At 46.3% G+C, this 25,121-nt stretch overlaps 1 protein-coding gene across 4 annotated transcripts in view; it reads left to right on the forward strand.

The window, feature by feature from the left end:
* Positions 1-25,121, forward strand: part of TRIM9 (tripartite motif containing 9) — a 116,673-nt gene that overhangs the window by 45,897 nt on the left and 45,655 nt on the right. For all 4 annotated transcript variants that reach the window (XM_077126780.1, XM_077126779.1, XM_077126777.1 and 1 more), the window contains exons 2-3: positions 21,121-21,216; positions 23,572-23,694. In XM_077126780.1, the coding sequence (XP_076982895.1) occupies positions 21,121-21,216; positions 23,572-23,694 (219 nt within the window). The remainder of the gene's footprint in view (positions 1-21,120; positions 21,217-23,571; positions 23,695-25,121) is intronic.

Below are 25,121 nucleotides of genomic sequence, written 5' to 3' on the forward strand. Positions count from 1 at the left end.
TAAGCAGTATATCTTGGAAGGGATAAATACATTGGTGTTGCCATCTTTGGAAAATGCACTATTCTACAGGGAGAGTTCCTGTGTTTATATGATTATGATAACGACTTTATGTAACTGGTAAATCAGATCCTATCAATACCCTGCTGAAGACTGTCCACTGGCTTCCATCAGTTTCTACCAGTATTCCTCATCTACAAACCTCACGTGTTCCAGCCCCGCACTCTGAACTCCTTTCCTTCTGTGCTGGTTTGAAAGGAAGTATGCCCCCTAGAAAAGCCATGTTCTAATCAAAATATCATTTCATAAAGGTAGAATAATCTCTGTTTAATACTGTATGTTTGAAACTGTAATCAGATCATCTCCCTGGATGATGTGATTTAGTCAAGAATGGTTGTTAAACTGGATTAGGTGACAATATGTCTCCACCCATTTGGGTGGGTCTTGATTGGTTTATTGGAGTCCTATAAAAGAGGAAATATTTTGGAGAATGAGAGATAAAGAGAGAGAGAGAATGCTGCAGCACTACGAAGCAGAGTCCACAAGCCAGTGACCTTTGGAGATGAAGAAGGAAAATGGGGAGTTTCATGAAACAGGAAGCCAGGAGAGAAAGTAGCAGATGATGCCTTGCTTGCCATGTGCCCTGCCAGCTGAGAGAGAAGCCGTGACTGTTTTCGCCATGTGCCTTTCCAGATGAGAGAGAAACTCTGAACTTCATTGGCCTTCTTGAACCAAGGTATCTTTCCCTGGATGCCTTAAATTGGACATTTCTATAGACTTGTTTTGATTGGGACATTTTCTCAGCCTTAGAACTGTAAACTAGCAACTCATTAAATTCCCCTTTTAAAAGCCGTTCCGTTTCTGGTATATTGCATTCAGGCAGCTAACAAACTAGAACACCTTCCATTCTTTGGTCTCCTTTCTCTCCCAGTCTCTCCAGCCACACTTATCATTGTACCGTTCCTCCCACATACCAAGCTCATTCCTTCTGCCTGGATTGGTTTCTCAAGATTGTTCACATGGTTTGCTTTATTCAGCTTAAAAGACAACTTCTGAGAGACACCATCATGGTATTCCACACTAGTGGAGCTCCCACGCACACGCAGATTTCCCCTCTCTCCTCTTCCTTCCCCTCACTCAGCTTTATTGTCCTCAGGGTATTGTCACTACCTCACATTATGTTATGTGTTTCCTTGGGTTTTCCTGTCTCCCACCAGAGCATGAGTACTATGAAAGCAGAGACTCATTTCACTCACCACCTTATCCCAGAGCCCAGGACAGTACCCTGCCCAGAGCGGGTGCCCAATATAAATATTTACTGAGTCAATGAATGAATGAACAAATGGGTGGCATTGTTTCCTGAAGGCTATTCCCAAATGGCTGTGACCAGTGCTGGCAGCACTGTAATGAGCGTGTCTGAGAGGTTAGAAAAGGCAGGACTCCATTGAATGTAGATTCTAACTGCTAAGAAGCCTTCATATCACTGCAAGTCATATGGAAATATGTATAACCTTTTCATTCTTAATGAAAATATAAGGGAAACCCATTGTCGTAGTTTCCTGACTACAGTCACAAATACCAAGGCATGGGTTGGCTTAAACAACAGGAATTTCATGGTTCATGGTTTTGTGGCTAGGAAGGGTTCAAATTTGAGAACGCAAGGCAAATGCATTCTTCCTGAAGATGTGGTATCTGGGCTTGGCTGCCCACGGTCCTTGAGCCCTTCACTTTTCTGTCACATGGTGTGCTGGTTTAAAAGGATGTATGCCCCCTAGAAAAGCCATGTTTTAATCAAAATCCCATTTCATAAAGGTAGAATAATCCCTGTTCAATACTTCATGTTTGAAACTGTAATCAGATCATCCTCCTGGATGATGTGATTTAGTCAAGAGTGGCTGTTAAACTGGATTAGGTGACAATATGTCTCCACCCATTTGGGTGGGTCTTGATTGGTTTATTGGAGTCCTATAAAAGAGGAAACATTTTGGAGAATGAGAGATTCAGAGAGAGCAGAGAAGAACAACATAGCCACGAGAATCAGAGTTCACCAGCCAGCGACCTTTGGAGATGAAGAAGGAAAATGCCTCCAGGGGAGCTTCATGAAACAGGAAACCAGGAGAAGAAGCTAGCAGATGACGCCGTGTTAGCCATGTGCACTTCCAGATGAGAGAGAAACTCTGACTGTGTTCACCATGTGCCTTTCCACTTGAGAGAGAAACCCTGAACTTCATCGGCCTTCTTGAACCAAGGTATCTTTCCCTGGATGCCTTTGATTGGACATCTCTATAGACTTGTTTTAATTGGAACATTTTCTCGGCCTTAGAACTGTAAACTGGCAACTCATTAAATTCCCCCTTTGAAAAGCCATTCCTTTTCTGGTATATTGCATTCCGGCAGCTAGCAAACTAGAACACATGGAAAGGCACGTGGCGGTGCCTCCTTTCTCTTCAAGGCTCTGTGGACGTCCAGCCTCTGCCCCTCCTTGTGGCTTTCTCTTCCTAATAGGATTAAGGCCCAACCTCACTCAGGTGGACTACACCTTAACTAAAAAGAACATCTTCAAAATAACATAAAGTTCAGTAGAAAAAATACAGTTTCCACGTAGCGGAATTTTATTTGTGCACGTGTATTAAGTTCTATTCAATTTTGTCAGTTATACAATTTTGTGTATTCACCGCACAATCAAGATAACGAACGGGTCTAGCACAAAAGGATCCATCATGTTGCCCTTTTATGACCTCTTAAATCTCTTCAATCCCACATCTCACCACCCCCTAATCCCTGGTGATCACTGATCTGTCCTCCGTTTTACAATTGTGTCCTTACGAAGCCTGCATTTTTAACCTCTGTTACATGGAAACTGGCTTTTTCCCTATTGAACTTTGTTTTCAAGATGTGTTTTGCTCTGGTTCACTCATGGGCAATGCTCTGTAGCTCGTCCCCACTTTATTTATCTTGTGTTCTGTTGATGGACATTTAGATTAGTTCCAAGTTTTTTTTCCACCATTACAAACAACTCATTGAATATGTCTCCTTGTACATACTGTTGCTTCTTTGGGTTTAAATTGAGGTTTGCTTTAAGGACCAAAGAAAGACAAATATAGAAAAGTTATTTATTACAGATGATGGGCCTTTTGTTAAAACCAAAGTTCACTAGATAGATCTGATAAGGGCCATTCGCTTCCTTTTCCTGACAATCATACAAATCACTAGATGTGCCCTGTCACTTGTGACTGAAGGTTACTTGAGGTAAAGTAAACATTGCCCCAATGATGACAATGGCATCACATTTCTTCCCTTCTAATGGGAGCTAATGCTACAGTGTTCTTGGAGTCACAGGATATCTAACTGGTTACTTCTAAGTACCTCAGACCACCTACATTCTCCTCTGAATCCCCGTTCCAGTGTCCCAGCCAGTGGTCCAATAACCAACCTGAACCACCAAGGCCAGGTAACTCAGCCTTTCTCCAGGTAGCCCATCATACCTCCTGACAGCTCCAAGAGTTGGAAGTTCTATTTCATTTAAAGATGAAATCTGTCTTATTATAAGTACCCATTTGCTAGTGTCATTTTCACAGGTTATGCTCTTAGAATATTTAGAGACAGCCCTCATGTCCCATTCCATCCCATTTCTCTCTGTTTTAGTTAATAAACTGCCAGAATGCAATGTACAAGACACAGAAAGGCTTTTAAAAGGAGGAATTTATTAAGCTGCAAGTTTATAGTTCTAAGGCCATGAAGATGTCCAAATGAAGGCACGGCTATAAAAATGTCCAAATTATGGCATCCAGAGAAGGATACCTTGGTTCAAGAAGAGTGATTATGTTCGTTTCTCTCTCAGCTGGAAAGGCACGTGGTGACATCTGTTAACTTTCTCTCCAGGTTTCTTCAATAGCTTCCCCCAGGGTTTTGTCCATTCTGTTGGCTCTGTTGGTTCTCGTGGCTCTGAAGCTTTTTCCAAAATGATTCCCTCTTAAAGGGCTCCAGTAATCAACTCCATCTCAAATGCGAGGAGACACATCTCCACAGAAACCATCTAATCAAAAGTTACCACCTCCAATTGGGTAGGTCATCTCTCCATGGAAACAATAAAAAAGACTTCACCCAGCAATATTGAATGAAGATGAAAGGATAGGGCTTCTCTAGGGTATATAATAGCTTTAAACTGGCGCGTTTCACCCTTTGGACCCCCAAAAGACATGGTCTTCGCAAATGCAAAACACATTCATTTCATAACAATATAAGAAAGCCTTAAACCATTTCAATAACAATACAAATACAATACAAAGTCAGAAACAGTACAAAATCTCAACCCCATCAGTGAAAGGCATGATCTGTCCTAAGGCAAAATTCTCCCCTGGCTCTGGACCTGTAAAACTCTTAACAAGTTATCTGCTGCTGATATAAAAAGGCTACATATACCCATTTCCAAAGGAAGGAATTGGAAGAAAGCCAGAGGTCACTGGACACACACAGTTCTGGAAACCTGCAGGGCAAACTTCATTAGATTTCCAAGTCTAATGTAATTTATCCTCGGTGCTTTAGAAAGAGGCAGTCCCACCTTTTCCAAGGGCCTAAGCAATGGCCCACTTCTCTCTGAACACAAACTTGCGGGACACTGAGGAGATGACCTTTTTCTCTCCAAACATTGAGACTGCACCCCGGCTCTCTGCCATCTCCAGGGCACATGCTCAACCCCTTCAGAACAATGTGGTGGCAGCCAGGCTCTCCCCAGTCCCCAAGGAATGTGCTCCACCCTCTCCAAGGCCTGGGGCACAATTCTTCCCTAACAGCAAGGAGGAAGACCCTCCCTCTGCCTTCCAGGCAAATGCACCCTTTCCAAGTGCTTGGGTGGGTCCACTCTTCTGGCCTTCAGAAGAGGTTTCTTGGCTTCAGACCTCAGCTTCCATGGTTCTGCCTTTAAAGTTGTTTTTCATCCAGTTTGTACCTTTTCTGCCCCTCTTAGTTCAGACTGGCAGTGGTTCCATTTATACAAATCTCACAACACTATTGTTGGCTTTTTATGCAGTATGCTGGGATCTTGCCCATCAGACTAAAGGATTTTCCACAAATCCTTCCTGGATAACTCCGTCTCCAACCCTGGCATTTCTGAAATGGCTGACAGTTCCCGTGTTTGGTTGAACCTCACGTAGAGCACTATTCTCTGTATAGTAACAATACAAATACAATACAAAGTCAGAAACAGTACAGAATTTTCTGGATGTTCAGAATTTTCCAGACAATCAATTTCTGCTTTCTTTGTACTCGGGAGTTCAGGTCTCAACTTCTCTCTTTCCTGTCACATTTTGCTATAAGCTGCAAGGAGAAGCCAGGCTACCCTTTCCACGTTTAATTTGGAAATCTCTTCTGCTAAATATTCAAGTTTGTGGCTTTAAAAATCTGCCTTCCATCTAAAACCAGCATTCAGTTTTGATAAATTCTCTGGAACTTTATAACAAGGGTGGCCTTCCTTCCAGTTTGCAATGACACATGCATTATTTCTGTCTAAGGCCTCATCACAGTTACCTTTAGAGTTCAGATTTCAACCCACAGTGTCTCCAAAGCATTCTAGGCCTTCTCCATCAAGCTCCTCACAACTCTTCCAGAATCTTCCCTTTATCCATCTAAAAAGCAATTCCAGCATGTTTGGTATTTGCAAACTGTAGTACGCCACTTCTGACACCAAAATCTGTTTTACTTAGTAAGCTGTCGGAATACGATATACCAGAAATGAAATGGCTTTTTAAAAAGGGAATTTATTAAGTTTTAAATTTGCAGTTCTAAGGCCGTGAAAATGTCCAAATTAAGGCAAGGCTATAAAAATGTCCAAATTATGGCATCCAGGGAAATGCCTTGGTTCGAGAAGGTCAGTGATGTTTGGAACTTCTCTCTCAGCTGGAAGAGCACATGGTGACATATGTTATCTTTCTCTCCAGGCTTCTTCAGTGGCTCTCCCAGGGCTGTATCCATTCTGTTGGCTCTGAAGCTTTTTCCAAAATGGTTCCCTCTGAAAGGGCTCCAGTAAGCAACCCCACCTTGAATGGGTGGAGGCACAGCTCCATGAAACCGTCTAATCAAAGGTTACCACCCACAATTAGGTGGGTCACATCTCCATGGAAACAATAAAAAAGACTCTGCCCAGCATACTGAATGAGGAGTAAAGGGGATGGTTTTTCTGGGGTACACCCAAGCTTCAAATTGGCACACCCCCGTCCTCTCTTCAGAGTGTGATATCCAGAACCAACCATGGTGCTCAAAGGAGGACGTGACTCATGCAGGGGGAGGAGAATCTGTTTCCTTATCAGGGGCCGAGCTCACAAGCTGAACTGCTGAGTTACAGGCTAAGGCCAGCCCACAAATGAGCCATAACTGCAACATGGTCAGGTACACGGTATTTTGAGTTTTTTTTTCCATATTGCCACACAACAACAGTCAGCAGGAGTTGAGAAGCAGCTGCCCCCATAGACAAATGAATCTCTGGCTTACCACAGCCCTTCCTGATACTAAGGTGTCTACAGACATAATGTTAAACTAGGAGATAGCAGACGCTTGGATTCGGCGTAGAGACAGCCCACACTAACTCTCCCTTAAAGCTGACAGTAACTCCCATGTGGTGGAGATGACAGTAAGTAGAGAGAGTAGCAGCTACTTTCCCCATTTTTACCTGCCTGGCCTCTTTGACAAGTTAAGGTTGAATTTAGCCACATAACAGATAACACGATTGGCTTCAATGAAATACATATTTATTTCTCACACGCAAATAAGTACAGAGGCAGTCAATTTATGATGTTTACATTTAGGGACATAAGTCTCTATCTCTCTGCCTCACCGTCCAGCACTCGGCATCCAGACTCCAAGCTGCCTCTTGGTGTAAAATGACTGCTAAGCTCCAGTCATTGAGGCCCCATCCCAGACAGGGAAGAAAAGGACACAGGAAAAGGAAAAATGACACACTTCCCCGAGGAGTCAGTTCCCTGGTAACGACTAACTACTTTCTGTCTCTATGGATTTGACTATTCTGGACATTTCACACAAATAGAATCGTGTCATGTGGCCTTTTTTCTGGTACCTTTCACTTAGCATAATAGTTTCAAGATTCATCTATGTGTTAGTATTTCATTCCTTTTTATTGCCAAATAATATTCCATTTATGGGTATACCATTTGTTTATCAGTTCAGATGTTGATGTGTATTTGAGTTGTTTCCTGTTTTGGTTATTTTTAATAATGCTGCTATGAAGTTTTTGTACAAAGATTTGTGTGATCATATCAGATCTCTTGGGTATATACCTAGGAGTGAAATTACTGGGTTATATGATAATTCTATTATTTAACTTTTTGAGAAGCTGCCAAGCTATTATCCAAAGTGGCTGCACCAGTTTTCATTCCCTCCAATGATACATGAGAGTTCCAATTTCTCCACTTCCTTACTGTGTTAGTTTGAAAGCTGCTGGAATGTGATTTACTAGAACTGAAACAGCTTTTAAAAAGGGGAATTTAATAAGTTGCAAATTTACAGTTCTAAGGAAGTAAAAGTGTCCAAATTAAGGCACCAACCTTAATCCAAGAAAGGCCGATGGGTCAGGAACCCCTCTGTCAGCTGGGGAGTCACGTGGCTGGATCTGCTGGTCCCTTGCTCCTGGGCTCTGCTGCTTTCAACCTCTGTTCCTGTGGGGTCTCCTCGGTCTGCTTCTCTGGGACTGGGTTTCATCTCTTGGTTTCCTTTGGCTCTCTCCAAGTTCTGGCTTGCTTAACATCTCATGGCGATGTCTGCTGGGCTCCATGCATCTCCTAACATCTGTGTCTCTGCTCTCTCTTTTGAGTCTGTTGTTTCTGTAGGTTCCTGTCGTTTTTGAGGCTTCTCCGAAATATTTCCTCTTTTAAAGGATTCCAGTAAACTAATCAAGACCCACCAGGAATATGTGCCTTAATATCTTCATCTAATCAAAAGTTAATACCCACAATTGTGTGTGTCACATCTCCATGGAGATAATCTACTCAGAAGATTCCAAAGCATTGTTAAATCAGAATTAAAAGAAATAGCTATCTCCACAAGATGGAATCAGGATTAAAATGTAGCATTTCTGGGGCGTATAATACTTTCAGACAAGCACACTTGCTAGCACTTATTGCCTGTCTTATAGCCGTCTAGTGGGTATGAAGTGGTATTTCATTGGGTTTTGATTTGCATTTTGATTTGGTTTTTATGTGCACAGTGTTCTTGGTCATTAAGAAAGGCTTGATTTGCTTCTTCTAATTAACCTTCTCACCCTTCTGAATCAGCCAGGGTTCCTTTAGAGAAACAGAATCTAGGATACACATGCACACACACACCGGGAAGGGACTTGTTACGAGGATGTGCCCTTGCGCATTTGTGGGAGCTGGTGAAGCAGTGTCTGCACGGCTGTGGCCTTTGTGTCTGATGCTGGAGCGTGGAGTCTGCAGGGAAGCAGGAAGGGATGGGGGTACAATGTGGGGAGCGCTAGAAAAGGTGGAAAACCACAAGCATGGTCTGGAGGAGGGGGTCAGACCGAATCCATCCTTCCTTCCTCTGACCTTGGGATGTGAGGAGAGTGTCCTGCAGAACCGGGGACGGCTGTCATGGAAGTAACCCCCACACATCTGACCACGTACTGGAGACACGAAGGAGGATCCAGGGAAAGTACAGCAGTCGCAGGGTCAGCCACTGCCTCATGCCAGCAGTCACGTGACAAGGCTTATAAATACAAAATGGCCAATACTGCACTCCCACCTTCCAGATCTCCCACAAAAGTCTCTTGTGGGCTACCGTAAATGGACATGCAGGAAAAGGGATTCTGGGGGGTATCATTTATCCTACATTGATGGATCACAAAGCCCCCAAGTCTTGTCAGTCTCCTGCAATATCCAGAGCACTAAAGAGCATTCACAGGACCAGTGAGCTGCCCCGTCCTACTAACTACACATTTCCTACAGAAGGGGGTAAAGGATCTCTACATCATGAATCCTGATACATGGTTTTCTGTCCAAAGTTCACATAAAACAAGTTCTATGCGAAGAAGCCAAAGTCCATGGCGAATCATCCAGGAGAACTGTCCAGGGGAACCGTCCAGGGGAACCGTCCAGGAGAACCGTCCAGGGGAACCGTCCAGGCGAACTGTCCAGGGGAACCGTCCAGGAGAACCGTCCAGGGGAACCGTCCAGGAGAACCGTCCAGGAGAACCATCCAGGCGAACCGTCCAGGCAAACCGTTCAGGGGAGTCATCCAGGAGAACCGTCCAGGGGAACCGTCCAGGCGAACCGTCCAGGGGAACCGTCCAGGGCACCGTCCAGGGGAACCATCCAGGGCAGTCCTCTGGCCCCTCGGCGTCAGCTCCTCTGAGCCCCAGGGCCTGACTCTCTGGCCACAGATAAGAGCGAAGGCCGAGTTTCCTGGAACTGGTTCGTGTGCTGATGGACCAGCAGGGCATGTCTGGAGCGCCGCCGCTGGGCGGACATCACTCTCCTCTTGTCCAGGTGCTTCGCTCCCCTTTCTCATCTTCCGTTGTCCTCGCCATTCCTGCTCCCAGCGTGTTCCTGCCCATTGAACACGCATTCCACACGCTCCGCTTTCTTCCTGCCCCAACCCCTCTCCTCTCTCCCTGCTTAACTCTAACCAATTACCATTAGCATATCTGAATTCCATCATTTAAAAGACAGAACTAAAAATAAACAGAAGAAGCTATCCGTGAGTTGCCATAAAGGAAAAGAATTGAAATTCAGAGAAATTCAGAAACACTGTCGGAATATGCTATGTACGCATTTAGGAGTTCGTAAAAGCAAGTTATGCCATTAACATTATTAAGTGCCAGCTTTGATAATGTTTTATGCCAGGATATTAAAATCTATGCTGGCGACTCTTTGAATAGATGGAAACGAAGTTTAAGGGCGTCAGAGGTGGAGGCCAGCCTGTGCCCACACAGAGAAGTCTGAAGACAGACCTGGGAGAAAGAGAACTCTCGATGGGCAGGTCTGCCCCACAGCAGACTGGACTCTGGATCCTGGACGAAGTCTACCGTGAAGGGCTCCCAGTTCCTCCACCTTCAACTGCCAACAGAACTAGGCGTCCCACAGCCTCACACGAGTCTCTTTCCCCAAGGAGCAGGTGCCCATAGGAGGGTTGGAGAAGAGAAACTTCATCCTAAGAAGATAAAATCAGGTCAGCTGTGTGGCCAGCACTTTACAGCAGGTAAAACTTCAAGATCCTCTTTCCTCATCCAAATTCCTCCTGCTCTTTACAACTTTGCCAAAAATTCCTTTCACTGCAGGCAATGTCTTTCATTTGACAGCTATAAATAAAAGATTTGAAAGGATAGCCTTTGGTTTAGATAAAACAATTAAATTTGAGATGAAGATGCTAAAGTGAGATGCTTCGAGGCTCCGTCCCCTCACTGGAGCTTTGAACAACCAGCAGGAACTGGCAGTGAGCAGTTCTCAGCATCCTTTCTGGAACATCTTTCTCAGGGCTCCAGAAAACAGTTTAAGGACTGCAGTCACGGGCGCCTGCAAACCAAGAAAGAGGCAACTTACAAGCTGCGGAGTCCACAGTGGCCCCCAGCACCTGGAGGAACCCGGGGGCACCAGCCAAGTCCCGACCCGTGGAAGCCTGGGCGCACGTCCTTCCTGTGGCCCCACCAGGTAGGCTGTCAGCCCTCACCTTGCCCCGGCCGGACTGGATCCACTGGCCCTTCCAGAAGGAGGGGACGGTGCGGTACTCCAGTGGACTGTCCTGGCTAGGTCCATGGCGTCGGTCCAGGGAAGATCTGATGCCCACAGGGGCCTCACAAGGAGGGAAAAGCTGAAGGCCATGCCACAACAAGGATGTGGGACTTGGAAGGGCAGCTCCCTCCAGAGCCGGTGGGGGTCCGCACTTTCGTTACAGGGTCGACGTCGCAGAGCGTGAGAAGGTAGAATCTCGAACTTACTTACACAATCTCCTAGGTAAACATCAGTTCCAGGGAGTCCCAGGGCTGGCCATTGGAAAGGAGAGAGATCTTCTTAACATCTCGGATGAGAAACAGCTAATTGAAAAAAGACATCAGTCTCTCTGCTATTCAGGATAGAGAAACTTGCTGCTATTCAATGTTCACAAAGAAAAGGCTAATACAGACATCACACTTGAGTGGCCAATTCAACATTCAAAATAGAAGAAGCTGAAGAATCTCCTATAGAATCTTAAAATTATTGTTTGTTCCTCTGAGTGTTCCCAGAATATGGTCCTCCCTAAGCCCAAGAAATTGCCGTTTTCAGAGTTTATTTTTATGTGCACTGCTGAAAATGTGTATCCCGTACCCTTCATAAAGAACGGGCCAGAGCTGTCATGACAAACTCAGCACACGCACAAAAGGCGCCTCATGCACACTTGTTGTGAGCAGTGTGGGGAACCTCTGTTGTCGTTGTTTTCACATGGCAGGCTTCAGGAACCGAGCCCGGGTCTCCGTCACGGCAGGCGAGAACTCTGCCACTGAGCCACCGCTGCCTGCCCTGTAGAGCTTTTTTTTGAAACCACATTTTTACTGTCTTTAATCAAGAAAATTGTATATTTATGTTCTGGTCTTTCTGGGCCAGATTTTTATTTTGATTTTCAGTAAAATCCATCCATGGTGTTTAATCATAGAGTCCAGTCGCTTAATGCTGACAATGAGACAGTGTGAAGTTTCTATTGACACTCACAGTATTTAGAAAACCTTAAAGCCTGACTCAAGTGGGATATAAACATAGTGTTTATCTTATCTCACAAATGCATGTGAAATATATAATTACACCTTAGGAATTTTTAAAAATGGTCTGCAAAGTGGGAGCGGGAGTACCAGGTCAGTGTTCTCATCGGTTCTTTGCACTGGTGAGATCTTACCTGACTGTAAAACACTCAGTTTCCTCATCACCAGATTGTGGCTGGGGAGATGGGAGGAACTGAGTCATGCTGTTTCATATCTGTCCAGATCAATGCTTCTATCTTTTATTTCTTTTCCTAGTTTAACACACTTTTTCAAGGGGTTGGGAATTGAAGATTGTCTCAAAATCTTTCACGAATTTACAGGAGGACCAGACCTGGCCTATAACCAGACAAGACTTTAAAAGGGGGCCTTAATATGCTCAAAGGGCTGCAGGAAACATGGCAAAGGACTAAAGGAAATTAGGTAAACAATAAAGAATACAATAGAGAGATGGAAATCATGAAAGGATCCAGAGCTGAAGACCACAATAACAGAAATTAAAAATTCCGTAGAAGGTTCAATGGCAGATAACAGCTGGCAGAAAAAGGAATCAGATAACTTGAAGATAAGGCAATTGAAATAACCCTGACTAGGAAGAGAAGGAAGAAAGAGTGAAGACAGGTGAGCAGATCCTTAGGCACCTGTGGCTGTCAAGCATACCAGTATTTGCATTGTGAGAGACCCAGAAGGAAGAGAAGAGGGAAAGGAGCAGAGAGAATATTCAAACAACTAATGGCTGAATACTTCTCAACTTTCAGTGAACATTAAAGACAGTCAACAAGCTCCAAGCATCTAAACACAAATAGACCCATAAAGCAGCATATTAAAATCAAACTGTCAAATATCAAAGATAAAGAAAGAATTCTGAAAGCCATAAGAGCAAAGCAACATGTCACATATAATGGAGCCTCAATAAGATAAAGTGCCAATTTCTCATCAGAAACCATGGAGACAAGAGGGCAGTGGGTTGCCATATTTAAAGTACTAAAAGCAAAAACTGCCGACCAAGAATTCTATATCCAACAAACCTGTTTTTCAGAATGAGTGAGAGAAAAAGACGTTCCCAGATAAACAAAAGCTGAAGGAGATCATCACTGCTAGACTGGCGCTGCAAAAGATGCTAGAGAGAGTTCAGAAGACCAAAAGAAAGGACAATAGAAAAAGATCTAAAGCCAAGTGACGACAAAAAGATCTCCAGTGAGGGTGATGACATGGGTCATCAGTGAGGGTAATATAATTACCAGTACTATTATATTTTATTGGTAACTCCACTTTTTACTTCCTTTGGGACCTAAAAGGCAAATGCATAAAATGTAAGGGTAAGTCAGTGATCTTGGACTAATGTAGAAATGTAACTTGTGACAAGAACTGTACAGAGGGGCATAGGAACATGGTTTGTGTATACTATCAAAGTTAGGTTGGTATTAAAGCAAAGAAGGTTGGTACAGATTTAGGATGTTAAATTTAAGCCCCATGTAACCACAAAGAAAATATCAGAGAATATGCAAGCTCACAGAGACAGAAAGTAGAGTTCATATTGCCATGGGCAGGAGCCAGGGCAAATGAAGAAGTTAATGCTTAGTGAATGTAGTGTTTCTGTTTGCTAAAATAGGAAGATTTTAGTAATGGAAGGTGGTGAGGTACTGCAATACTGTAAGTGTGATCAATCCCTTTGAATGGTATGCTGAGGTTGAGATGGGACCATTTACATTTTATGCATGTCCCCACAATTAATCATAAAAAGGAAAGAAAGAGCAACTAGAGACACAATGACAACTGAATGCAATACATGATCCTGGATGGGATTTGGCAAGGAAGAGAAAAGACTCAAAGGGACATTACTGGGATACATTAAAATATGTTAATATAGACTGTATTTATTTCAGTGTTAAATTTCTTGAACTTGATGACTGGACTTAAGGTGGATACATAAGTGAACATCCTTGTTACTAGGAAATGTCCATGGCAGAATTAAGTGCTCAAGGAGCATAATGAATACTACCTACACTCAAGTGATCAGCAAATGGATGGACGGACGGACAGATGGATGGATGGATGGATGGGTGGGTGGGAGGGTGGATCGATGGATGGATGGATGGAGGGATGGGTGGGTGGAGGGAGGGAGGGGGGTGGATGGATGGATGGATGGAACATACGATATGGCAAACATGGCAAAATGTTAAAAATTGGTGGATCTGGCTAACTGGGTGAGTAAGGGTAAGTTAGAATTCTCTTTATTGGGCCTGTATTATTTTTGTAAGTTTGAAAGTAATTCAAGATAAAAATTTTTAAATAGTTGATGTGAATGAATTTCAGTGAAAGGATGATAATGTATTTGGCAATCCATCTCAGATGACTGGTATCGGACCCTCCCTAGTTTTGAGAAGAGGGTCAGGGTGGACATCAGGGAACCACACAGACTAAGGGGACAAAGGAAGGATAAGGAGATGGCGACCTTAGCAGACCAGCTCAGCCAGAATTATCTTCTGCCAAGTGGGGGCAAAGACAGGCTGGGCACTGAGGATTTCTGGGACGTATGGGGATAGCTTTGCAAACGGGCTCCCTTAGCGTTAGGCATCATCCTGCTGGGGTGAGAAGTAACTTATCTACCACATTTGCACTTTGCAAGGGCAGTCCTCACTACAGTGTTGGATTTTTGCATCCTGTTCAAGGCAGTGCACTCATTCCCTGCCTAGACCTGGGCTGAGGATACCACCTCATGCTAGCAGAATTTCCTGCTCCAGTGAGACCCATGGCACAGAAGGAAACCACTGGGTATCAGGGTCAGCAATTCAGTCTGTTGATTGTGTACCACTCGAATAAAAGTAATTTTTTCTTGGAAGTCACCATTACGATTTGAATAAAAAGGTTATTGGGGAAATATGTTTATAAAACATTATTTGAAGTATTTAACATCAGGCAAAGTTTTCAACTTAATTTTAAAAACCTGAAAATGTTTCTCCATATTTTTGAAGTAATGAAATAAAACAGTAGGAAAAAGGGGAAATGATGACAAAGAGGTACAATATCAGCACCTGATCTTAGCAGTAAAATAGATAATAAGAAGGAATCGAATTCATGCCACACTGGATGCCTCTAGAGCCGCTCTCGTCTTTTCAAGGAACTAATCACTTCTAGAAGTAAGAAGAAAGGCAGCTGAGATGAACAATTGTCATTTGCTATGAAGTGCTCAAAAATCGATTCCGTCTGCCTCAGACGGGGGCATCACTGGAATTCACGCGAGGCCAGGCGGTCCTGCCCACTCGGGTGGGCGAGGAGCGGGGGAGCCGCAGCCCGCCGAGGCCTTTGCGCGCGCGGCATCCCCATCTGGGCGGTGTCAGCGGCGGGGCCGCCTCGCAGAACCCGTCCTTGCTCGTGCAAGCGAATAGCAGCTTTCTCTTTGGACATAATTGCCCCGTTATTTAGTCGTTTGCAAAATCAACCAATTCCCACAGAGAGATTTATTTCTGTAGGAGTCAAATCTTAGATTCTAACTAGTAGAGCGAAAATGTGTTGTCATGGAAACCATTCCTCTTTTCATTCTCTGGCGCTGGGATTCGCTCTCATGATAACGGATCAGCAAGTATGCCGAGGAAAGGGCGGAAAAGACCAGACATGGCTTAAATAATTTTTCTGGCTGCGATAATCACTATTACTTTTATTTGGATGGAAACTGATGTATAAGTACTGAACAAACCTTGTAATACTGGGAAGGATTCCTGGGAAACATAAATATGTTTTAGAAGATATTCAAGATATTCCAAAGGGCTCTTCCTTTGCAAATAAATAGGGCCATTTATTAGAATAATAAGATTGTGTTTTAGTTTGTTCTCAGAAAACTGAAGCAATGATAATGAGAGGGGAAGTAATGTTAAGAAGAATTTAATTTCCTTATATTTAGCCTTTATAATTGAATTTTAGGACTGTCAGGGAAGGAATATATGGATTTATCATCAAGATAAAAGGATAGCATGCCTCTCAAAGTTATAGTCAAAGCAAAGGAAACAAGCCCTCCTCCACACGAGTTTCTCTTTACAAACTCATGGCATCCCAGTTAACCAGAAGGGCAGTGCGCAGAGCAGGTCCTACAGGGTGGGCTCGTGCGCGGAGCGGGTCCTACGGGGTGGACAGTGCGCGGAGCGGGTCCTTCAGGGTGGGCTCGTGCGCTGAGCGGGTCCTACGGGGTGGACAGTGCGCAGAGCGGGTCCTTCAGGGTGGACAGTGCGCGGAGCGGGTCCTTCAGGGTGGACAGTGCGCGGAGCGGGTCCTTCAGGGTAGACAGTGCGCGGAGCGGGTCCTTCAGGGTGGACAGTGCGCGGAGCGGGTCCTACGGGGTGGACAGTGCGCGGAGCGGGTCCTTCAGGGTGGACAGTGCGCGGAGCGGGTCCTTCAGGGTGGACAGTGCGGGGAGCGGGTCCTACGGGGTGGGCACGTGCGCGGAGCGGGTCCTACGGGGTGGACAGTGCGCGGAGCGGGTCCTTCAGGGTGGACAGTGCGCGGAGCGGGTCCTTCAGGGTGGACAGTGCGCGGAGCGGGTCCTTCAGGGTGGACAGTGCGCGGAGCGGGTCCTACGGGGTGGACAGTGCGCGGAGCGGGTCCTACGGGGTGGACAGTGCGCGGAGCGGGTCCTACGGGGTGGACAGTGCGCGGAGCGGGTCCTACGGGGTGGACAGTGCGCAGAGCGGGTCCTACGGGGTGGGCACCTCGGAAGGGCGGGACGCTTCTGAGAGTTGAGAGGCTCCGGGAGACCGTGGTGTGCCGTCCCATTCCTTACTCCACGGATCCAACCATTTCCGCTGCCACGGAGGAGCGGCCACTTCTCAACCAGACGCGCCCGGTCTGTGCCTGGGTGAGGAGGCAGGGGGCACCTCTCGGCAGGCCCCCCGAGACTCCTAGCTCACGTCGCCGGACAAGGCCGACCCAGGACCTCGTCCAGAGAAACCAGAGGCGACTCCTCACAGCGCAGAAGGCCAGGCGGGTGGATAGAAATCTTAGCTGGAAGGAAGGTCAGGCCCCTTGGGCAACTCAGCCTGAAGTTCCCCCCAAGAAGCCAGCATTTGGTCAGTTTTCGTTCCTTTACCTCATTCTCTGCTCAGCTCAGCCCCTGACCAAGATCTCAAACCAGTAAGTGATAAGGCCAGCAGTGACCACAGTCCAGATGTCCTCTCTTCTGCCGTGAGACCGCTGTCTTCCACAGCAGCCATTTCAGATGTGGGAAAATGAGGGAGCATCTCCTATATGGCCTAGCCGTGCTTGTCTGGTAACCAGTTGTTAAGCATAACAAAGTGTTTTAACTAGTCCCCTCTTCCCTTCATCACTTCTCTTTGTTGGTTTACGTGTCCTCGCCGCGGGAGGTTCTCTGCCATCCTGAGTGGGTGAGGGGAGGCTGCCCTGCCGTGGGCGGCTGAAGGGAGGAATGCGACTTCTGGAATCAGACTAGGGTTTGGTTTTGGCTTTTCCACTGCGAGTAGAACCTTAACTCGGCTTCTGTGCCCTCAGCCTCTGCACAGTGAGGGTGGCCGTCGGGATGGAAGAGGTTATGCCCATGCCCATCAGAGCTGCTGGGTCATAAGACATCACCGATATCTTGTGATGAGACTGAGAAGTCAGTATCTCCTCCAGTGTCTCCTGGGCTTTCCCTCCAGAACCACACCGCTGCTACCCCCGCACCCCCGCCCCGTCTGGTCTTGTTGTCCGTGGTGGGGGAGGGAAAAGGGCTGCTTGTTCGGCTAGGGAGGCAGCAAGCGCCTTTTCCAGGCATGGAGCTGCTGCTGCTTGTTTTTTTTCCGCCTCGTCTGTTCTGAGTCAACTCCCTGCTGGACCCTTTTCAGTGTGTCCGGGGCCTGTAGCTTCAGATCCCAGAAAGACAGGAAGCCTCCTGTCATTTGTCCCGGTTTGTCCCCGTCCAATATTTGTAGTAAATTGAGGGAAAACGACTCGTGCAAACAATGTTTATGGCAGGGAGAGGGAAGGAGCTGCTGCCTTCCATCTGGGCTCAGCAACATGTCCGTGCATGAGGAATAAGGAGGCCTCAGGGGGGCTGAATTTGCTGCATCTTAGAGGCTAAGCTACCCTTGCATCGTTCTCCAGGCTCGCAGGCTGAGCACCTCATCTCTTGCAGCTTTACTCCTTTGGAGGACAAGGGGCAGCTGGGTCAGGGTGGGAGATGCCCAGGATGGAGGGGGCAGCAGTCTTTGTTTCACTCCCTGCAGCTCTGAACAACCAGCCGTGTTTCTGGGAGACCCTGATTATTCAGGGCATGCTCTGAGCAGAGAGCAACGGACGGGAAGTCTGCCCGTGCTTCTGCAGCAGCATCATCCCCCACCTCATTCACCCTCTGGTCCATAAACTAAAAAATAAATATCCAAGAAATCTGAACGTCATTGCTTAGGCATCTTAAACAGGTTTAGGACTACACCTTTCTCCCTATAATTTCAAATACTGCCAAAGATGCCTCAAGGAAAACATGTACATTTTTTTTATTTTGAGTGTTAGATCATAAATTTATGGAGCTGCTCAGTGGCTGTGAATACAGAACATCTCTGCAGCCAGAGCAGGAATTTCAATGCTTCTGGGAAACAAAATCAATAATAATTTTCTTCTACTCAGATGAAGCTTATAAGTGTGATCAAAGATAGCCTATAAAAGCAATGTTTTTATAATGAGAGCATTTGATAGTGATAAATAATTTTCCAGAATTGTTCATTGTCTCCTGCTCAGTTTCTTCAAGAGGTCAAAGCTTAGAAGAAAGGTTTCTAGATCTTCATCTTATAGTGCAGATGTTTTTCAAATACCAGACCAGTCATTAGCCAGACAGAAGACATTCTCGGAACTGAACACAGACACAAAGAGAGTAAATCTGCCAATAAATTGATTTTTGCAGTTTACTTATTGCTTTGCCATATAAACACTGAAAGTGGCTGAAACCGACACTCTTTGTCTACTACTGAAAATCTTTTACAAGTGTACAATTACACCTGGTCAAAAAACACTTTATAGGTGTCAGCATTGACTTACATTACACAGACACAATTAATTACAAGACTGTAATACAAGAAATCACAGGTGGGCCAGCAGGCAGAATCCTCACCTGCCATGCCGGAGACCCAGGTTCAATTCCCGGTGCCTGCCCATGCAAAAACAAAACAAAACAAACAAACAAAAAATCAGATAACTTCAGTTCCGTGTAACTGAATGCGTTTGGGGCCTGCACTCAAACCTCCAAGAGTGGTTTCTAAGGCATAGGTTATAATAAAAGGGGAAAGAAAACTGAAGTCCCAGCAAACTTTTACTATTCAGAAAAAGAAAGAGACAGATGAATTCTAAAGTAACAAAGAAAAAAATTATCCTTTAATATACATTTCTTATTTTATGGCCTGTTCTTCCAAATAAGACCTCTTTCCCTTCTGCATTTCCTGTACTCCCTGAAATGGTTCTTAAGGAGAAAACTTTCATCCCAGATTATGGTGCAGCTGGGACAGAGAAATAAGGACTGGGTGCCCGCTCAGCCACTGGAGCTGGCTTTGCTTCCACGTGTCCTGCCGGGCTGCTCCAGCCTCCTGGAGTCCAAGGAAACAGAGCGAGTAAAAGCGATCCAGGGCTCTGCACACAGAACCTAGTCCAGGAGCCTCCCTGCGGCCCTGCGAGTCCCCAGCAGTCAGTGAGCAGGTGTTTCTGAGCAGTAAGGAAGGAGGTAAATAAGAACTAATTCCAGCCGCCGCTTCTGAGTGTCATTCACACACCAGCAGGGGTCTCAGTAGAAGCAATATCGTCTCTTTATCAGTGAGGTTAAACTGGGGGTATAAGGTTGATTCAGCATTTCTGAGTTCAGGTAAGTTCCCTCAAACCACTGCCCTTTGCTGGCAGGAATGTTCATGTCGTTGACGCATTAAACTCTCATAGTAACCCAAACTAAAAGGTGTAGTATTATTCCCACTTCTCCCGTTGGAGAAACTCAGTCAGACGCGGCTGTCACTAGGCCACACTTAGTAAGGGGCAGAGTCAGGACTGGACCCTCCGGCCTGCCACCAAAGCCTGTCTTTCCACCACACCTCGTCGCTCCCACTAAGCTTTTGGCATGCATATTTTACAGGAGATTCCATACCTGTATTTTTATTTAATAAGACAAATGTAAGAGGAGAACATTCACTAGAACAAGAAATATAATGTGAAGATCTGTCCTTGTACTCAGAGGAAGGATAAATGAGGCCTTGTGCTGCAAGGAGTGACACGGGCTCCATGTTTGGAGATGCTGTGGGAAAGGGGGTTGTCTCTGTAATTTACAGGGGGGCAGAGGGTATGTCCTAGGTGATGGAAGAAGGAATATTGTATCAAGTAAGATGATAATGACTGCAGGTAACAGAAAACTCCAATAGAGGGACTTAAACAATAGGAGTTAATTTTTTACACATAAAAAACAAGCAAACAAAAAAAAAAGCAAAAAGCTAGTGCTGTGAGGCTGCCAGTATTAGCTCAGGTGCTTAAAGGTCGCATTGGGACCCTGGCTCTTTCTCTTTTCCCCCACCCTCACCGCACTGGCCTTCCCCTTGCGCTGGGCAGAGGATGGCAGCTGCAGCCCCGGATGTCACGTCACAATCGCCAGGAACAAGAGGAGAGAGGCTGCACCAGCCACTCTGGTCCTCAGGAAATCAGAAAGTTCCTCAGACCTCTCCCCCAGCAAGCAGCTTCCCTTTCGGTTTAATTGTTAGCAATGTGTCCCGCAGCCACCCCAGCACGAGAAGGCTGAGAAAGCAAGTGCTCACGGAAACACGTTGCCTCCTCAGCAAAACGTCATCCGCGTATGGAGGGCGGTGTGAGGAATCAGAGAGAGAGAGTGGTCCCATCCAGGAGACGAGCGTGGAGCTGGGCAGCGGGGCAGGTCCTGGGAGGGGGCAGACCCTGAGGAGCGCGTTCGTCACAGCAGAGGTGATTCCAAGGGACTCACCCCCTTGTCCTGTTCTGGATTTTCTTGATTCTTTCCACCCCAAGCCCAGATCAGGTGCCTTTAAGCTAAGTAATGTTGATGATAATAAAATCTTACCCATGGTCATCATTTTTTAAATCCTTGGCAAATAATAGGCACTAAATACATATTGCTTAATTAACGGGACGAGGAAATTACTGGGGGACCTCAGCCGCAGAGGGGCTGAGACTGCGTGGCCAGAAGTTTTCACAGCTGCAGAGAAGAAACTACTAAGGAGCCCGGGGAAGGAGTCCGGGCACCACCGTGACCAGAGTCCATGCATACAAATGTGGGTTCAAGTGGTCCGAGCTCCCCCAGGAGCGATCTGGGGAGGCTGGGGACTCGCGGCTCTTGGGCCACAGCCCGGGGCGGCCTGAGGTGGCCCCGTGTGATCCCGGCTGCCATCGTCTCCTTCTCTCGCTTTCAGAGCCAGCTCTCCCAGGCCCTCAACGGACTCTCGGACAGGGCCAAAGAGGCCAAGGAGTTCCTGGTGCAGCTCCGCAGCCTGGCGCAGCAGATCCAGGTACGGCCCGGGGCGGACGCAGACCCACAGGCGGGCTGGTGGTGTCGGGGGGCTGGCGGTGTCGGGGGGCTGGTGGTGTCGGGGGGCTGGTGGTGTGGGGGGGCTGGCGGTGTCAGGGGCGGTTGTTTCTTCCTTCGGTTCTACTTGTGTGTTATGGAAAATTCCTATTTGCATTTCCTCTTCTGTATCTTCCAGTACATACGCGCACACAGGCCCCTTCTTGGGGTGTTCGCGTCTTACCCACAAGCCAGAGGTGCACACTGTTTATCCACGTGGCTCCATCACCCCACGCTCAGGCCCCAAGTCTCCGCCACTGTGGGTTTAGAAAGAGGCCCGTCTCCTTGCGAGTTCAGAGGCTTTACTGAGGAATCTTTAAAAACCCTAAATGTCCCCAAAGGCTCTTGTAATAATTTTATCTTTATGTCTAGCAAATAGATCACCCTTATTTTTTACTTCCTTTATTCCTTTCGGTCTTTTTTTTTTTTTTTTCCTTCCTTCCTATCCCATAGTATTGCTTTTCCTCTACTTTAATACTTAAATATTTTTTGCAGCCAAGCTCTCCTGGTGACTGTAATTTCACATTGCTTCATCTGGACACAGTGACCAGCAGTTCAGCCAGCATTGGAGAGCTCATGAATTCCCCACTATTGCTGAAGGAAAGAGGCTGTAAACCGCATGAAATGCTAAAATCATGACCCCTGGGTCCAGCACAATTTACCATTCTCATGTTTTAAGGTTTACCTCAGAAAAATAACCTTAACTCTGGCCTCCAACAAACTGTCTTTTGAAGTTAATATTTAACCCGTGTCAGAGCAGAAATGGCTTCTGAAAGGGAGCCAGCTTTTCAAGGCATTACACTGATTTCTTTGCCTTTTCTTGGCATGCATGCCCACATTAGAACTTTCCATTCCCTAACAGCTTAAGAGTAATACACCTGCTGTTTTCCAAAGCGATAGAGTTTATCAGTCAATCCCTTCTTTGCTTTTGCTCGTATAAAATGTGCAGCCCCAGGCTTGCCCTGCCCTCTCCTCTTAAATGGAGCAGAGCTTTCTTTCTGCTCTAAGTCAGTGAGAGAATTAACAGTCTGCTTCAAGAGAAGAGCCACGCACACCCCCCCCCCCACTCCCACCAGTATTCCCTGCACTGTACATAGGGAGACCCTGAAGTGATGTTTTCCAAGGGGGCTCTCTGAGAACTCAGACAATTACTGTTAAAGCCAAAACTTAGCGCTCGGAGAAGCCATTGCTCAAGCAATACTAATGTGTACCTTATATGAAGAAGAGCTGGCATTTAAGAAGTTTTCAAATACCTATCAGTGGATTATTATACAAAGAAACTTAGTTCTTTATGACTTTGGAATTAAGTTAAAATTCACTAGGTCAGGCTATTCCTACCCTCTTACTTGCCAACCCACAGAAGTCTATTCTCTTCTCCATTGGGTATTATTAAGTGTGAGTGTTCCATTCTCATTTGTTGTAAATTACAAATGTTTTATGGACTTTGGTTTGAGAATCAAAATATCATATGTAACTTACTGAAAATATTCCCTTTAATAAATGTTATAATTCAGTGAGATACTTGCTTAGAGGAAATGCCTGTGGTTTGCACAGATTTAAATCAAGTGAAATTTTAAAGCCAGGATTCAATTTGAGCATCATGAGGCGGTGACCCTTCACTAGGCACCTTTCCCCTGCACCACGGTTCAGTCTGATTTGTCCGGAAGCGCGATGCGTGTTCTGTGCTCTCAGCTCTGACCTGCCTACCTGTGCTCGCTGGGTGCCTTCCGTAAGGAAATGAGCAAGTGTTTTTGCCCATGATTATTCTTATGATTCTGTTGGAATTAGACTATTGCTTCATAACGAGGAGCATTGCCGTCCCTCTCTCTTCTTTCTTACCTTGACATTAATTTTATCTCTCATGCCTTGACCGCTGCCCACCCCCTGCTGGCTCCTGTGTAAACGCCACCTGCCGCCACCTGTCACTGGACATGTGTCTGCTCCCAAAAGCATTGATGTTCTATTCTAAAGCTTTATTTTACCTAATACAATTCAAACAATAGAGATGTTTTCCTTTGGATAAAAATAAATTTATCAGGTAACAAACATCTGTCCTTTTCAATCTAAATTTAAAACAAAATACAGACACTATAGAATGAAATTTGTCCATATTATTTTTTAAAACAACTAGATGCATTATGGAGAGAGCTCCTTTCCACTCCCTTCAGCAGGGATTCCTGCCCCACACAGACAGGCAGCAGCGGAGATGGCCATGCACCGAGGGTGTGAGGGCAGCTCTGTTCTGCTGGCAGCAGACATGGCCGGGCCCCGTGCACTCAGGGTGTGCTCTCTCACGCAGGAGAACAGTGTTGAGTTTGAGGCCTGCCTGGTGGCGCAGTGTGATGCCCTCATTGACGCCCTCAATAGAAGAAAAGCTCAGCTGCTCGCGCGCGTCAACAAGGAGCACGAGCACAAGCTGAAGGTGAGTGCTGCACTGCACGTGGGGAGGAGCTGGACGGTCAGGGAGCCAGGCTCCCAGCCCACTGGACAGACAGCCAGGCTGGGAGAGTTAACCTCTGCTGGACCAGCAAGGCAGGATACCCATGGCTTTTGTGGCCAGTGGGACTGGCTAGAAAGGAGCAGACGCGCAGCTTCATTCACCACTCGCTCTTGCCATTTGCGTAACCAACATTTGTGGAGTGACTCCCCAGGCAGGAACTGCTCTGGGTGTGGCGATAATAAAATAAAGTAAAATCTCTTCTAGCAGGAGGGATAAACAGTTAACAAGATAGGTGATTAAAATATGAAGTATGCTAGTATAAAGTGCTAAGAAAAAAGCAAAGACGGAAAGAGGGATGAGGTGTTTTATGGCAAGGGTTAAGGTTTTGGATGGGGTCATCAGAGAAGGCCAGAGTCAAACATCTGTTTCTGAATTGGGAAATGGAGTCTGCACCTTCCAGAAAACAAGCAAGATTTGTCTTAACATCTGAAATGAATATTTTAGCTGGGAAGATGCGTACACAGACTTTTGTCATTACACATTAAAATCAATTTGTTACAAATCCAGGGCCCTACAGGCCAAAGGCTGGTCCTGCTGCACTCATCTGACACTCCGTCCATTGGCACAGGACCACAGGATGTGAGCATGGAGCGGGGCAGATGGGAAGAGAGGAGCAGGAGGGAGTCCCACAGTAGTCAATCCACAGATGTCCGCAGATCTGCGGTCAGCAAGCCTCAGGGTGTTTCCAGAGGGAGTGAGTCGTGTGCCATGTTGGCCTGGGATTGGGGTGGAGGAGAGGTGAACTGCGTCACACATGCTCTGCTGAGGGCCAGGCGGCTGGCCTCAGGGAGCTTCAATCGTAGGCAACAGGGAGCGGACGCAACTTCTGGGCCGTTGGTAGGAAGTGGACAGCAGTAGGTAGCGGATACCTTCTAGCAGGTTCGGAGCAGGCTACCGTCGTTGGAGGACAAGATAAGGCCCCGTTTCTAAAATACGGGCTCTCATTGGAGGACCAAGGAAGCATGTTAAAAACAAAGAAATAAGACAGAACACAGTCTCCAAGACTTGCGGCTGAAGTTTGGTGGCAGGGGAGCTTCCAGCAGGGCCAGTACCTGCTCAAGATCACTAGAAGTCAGGCAGGAAACTGGTCACTAACTGGGCGTGAGGCCTGGCCAAGACTGGCAGCAAGACTGGCAGTGCTGAACCCTGCGCAGCAAAGACCCCGCGCCTCATGTCTGCTCCTGCCACGCACACCAGGAGCAGCAGCATGAGGACAGGCAGCCAGGAAGCATCTAAAGAAAACATTTCCCGGGACACTTAACAGTTCATTCCACAGGTCCACAGAGCCCCACCTCTCGCTTCCTTCTCTTCAGGCTCTCTCCTCATCACCCACCTGCAGATGCTCAAAA

Source organism: Tamandua tetradactyla, chromosome 14, assembly GCF_023851605.1.
Source record: "Tamandua tetradactyla isolate mTamTet1 chromosome 14, mTamTet1.pri, whole genome shotgun sequence".
Taxonomy (NCBI): domain Eukaryota; kingdom Metazoa; phylum Chordata; class Mammalia; order Pilosa; family Myrmecophagidae; genus Tamandua; species Tamandua tetradactyla.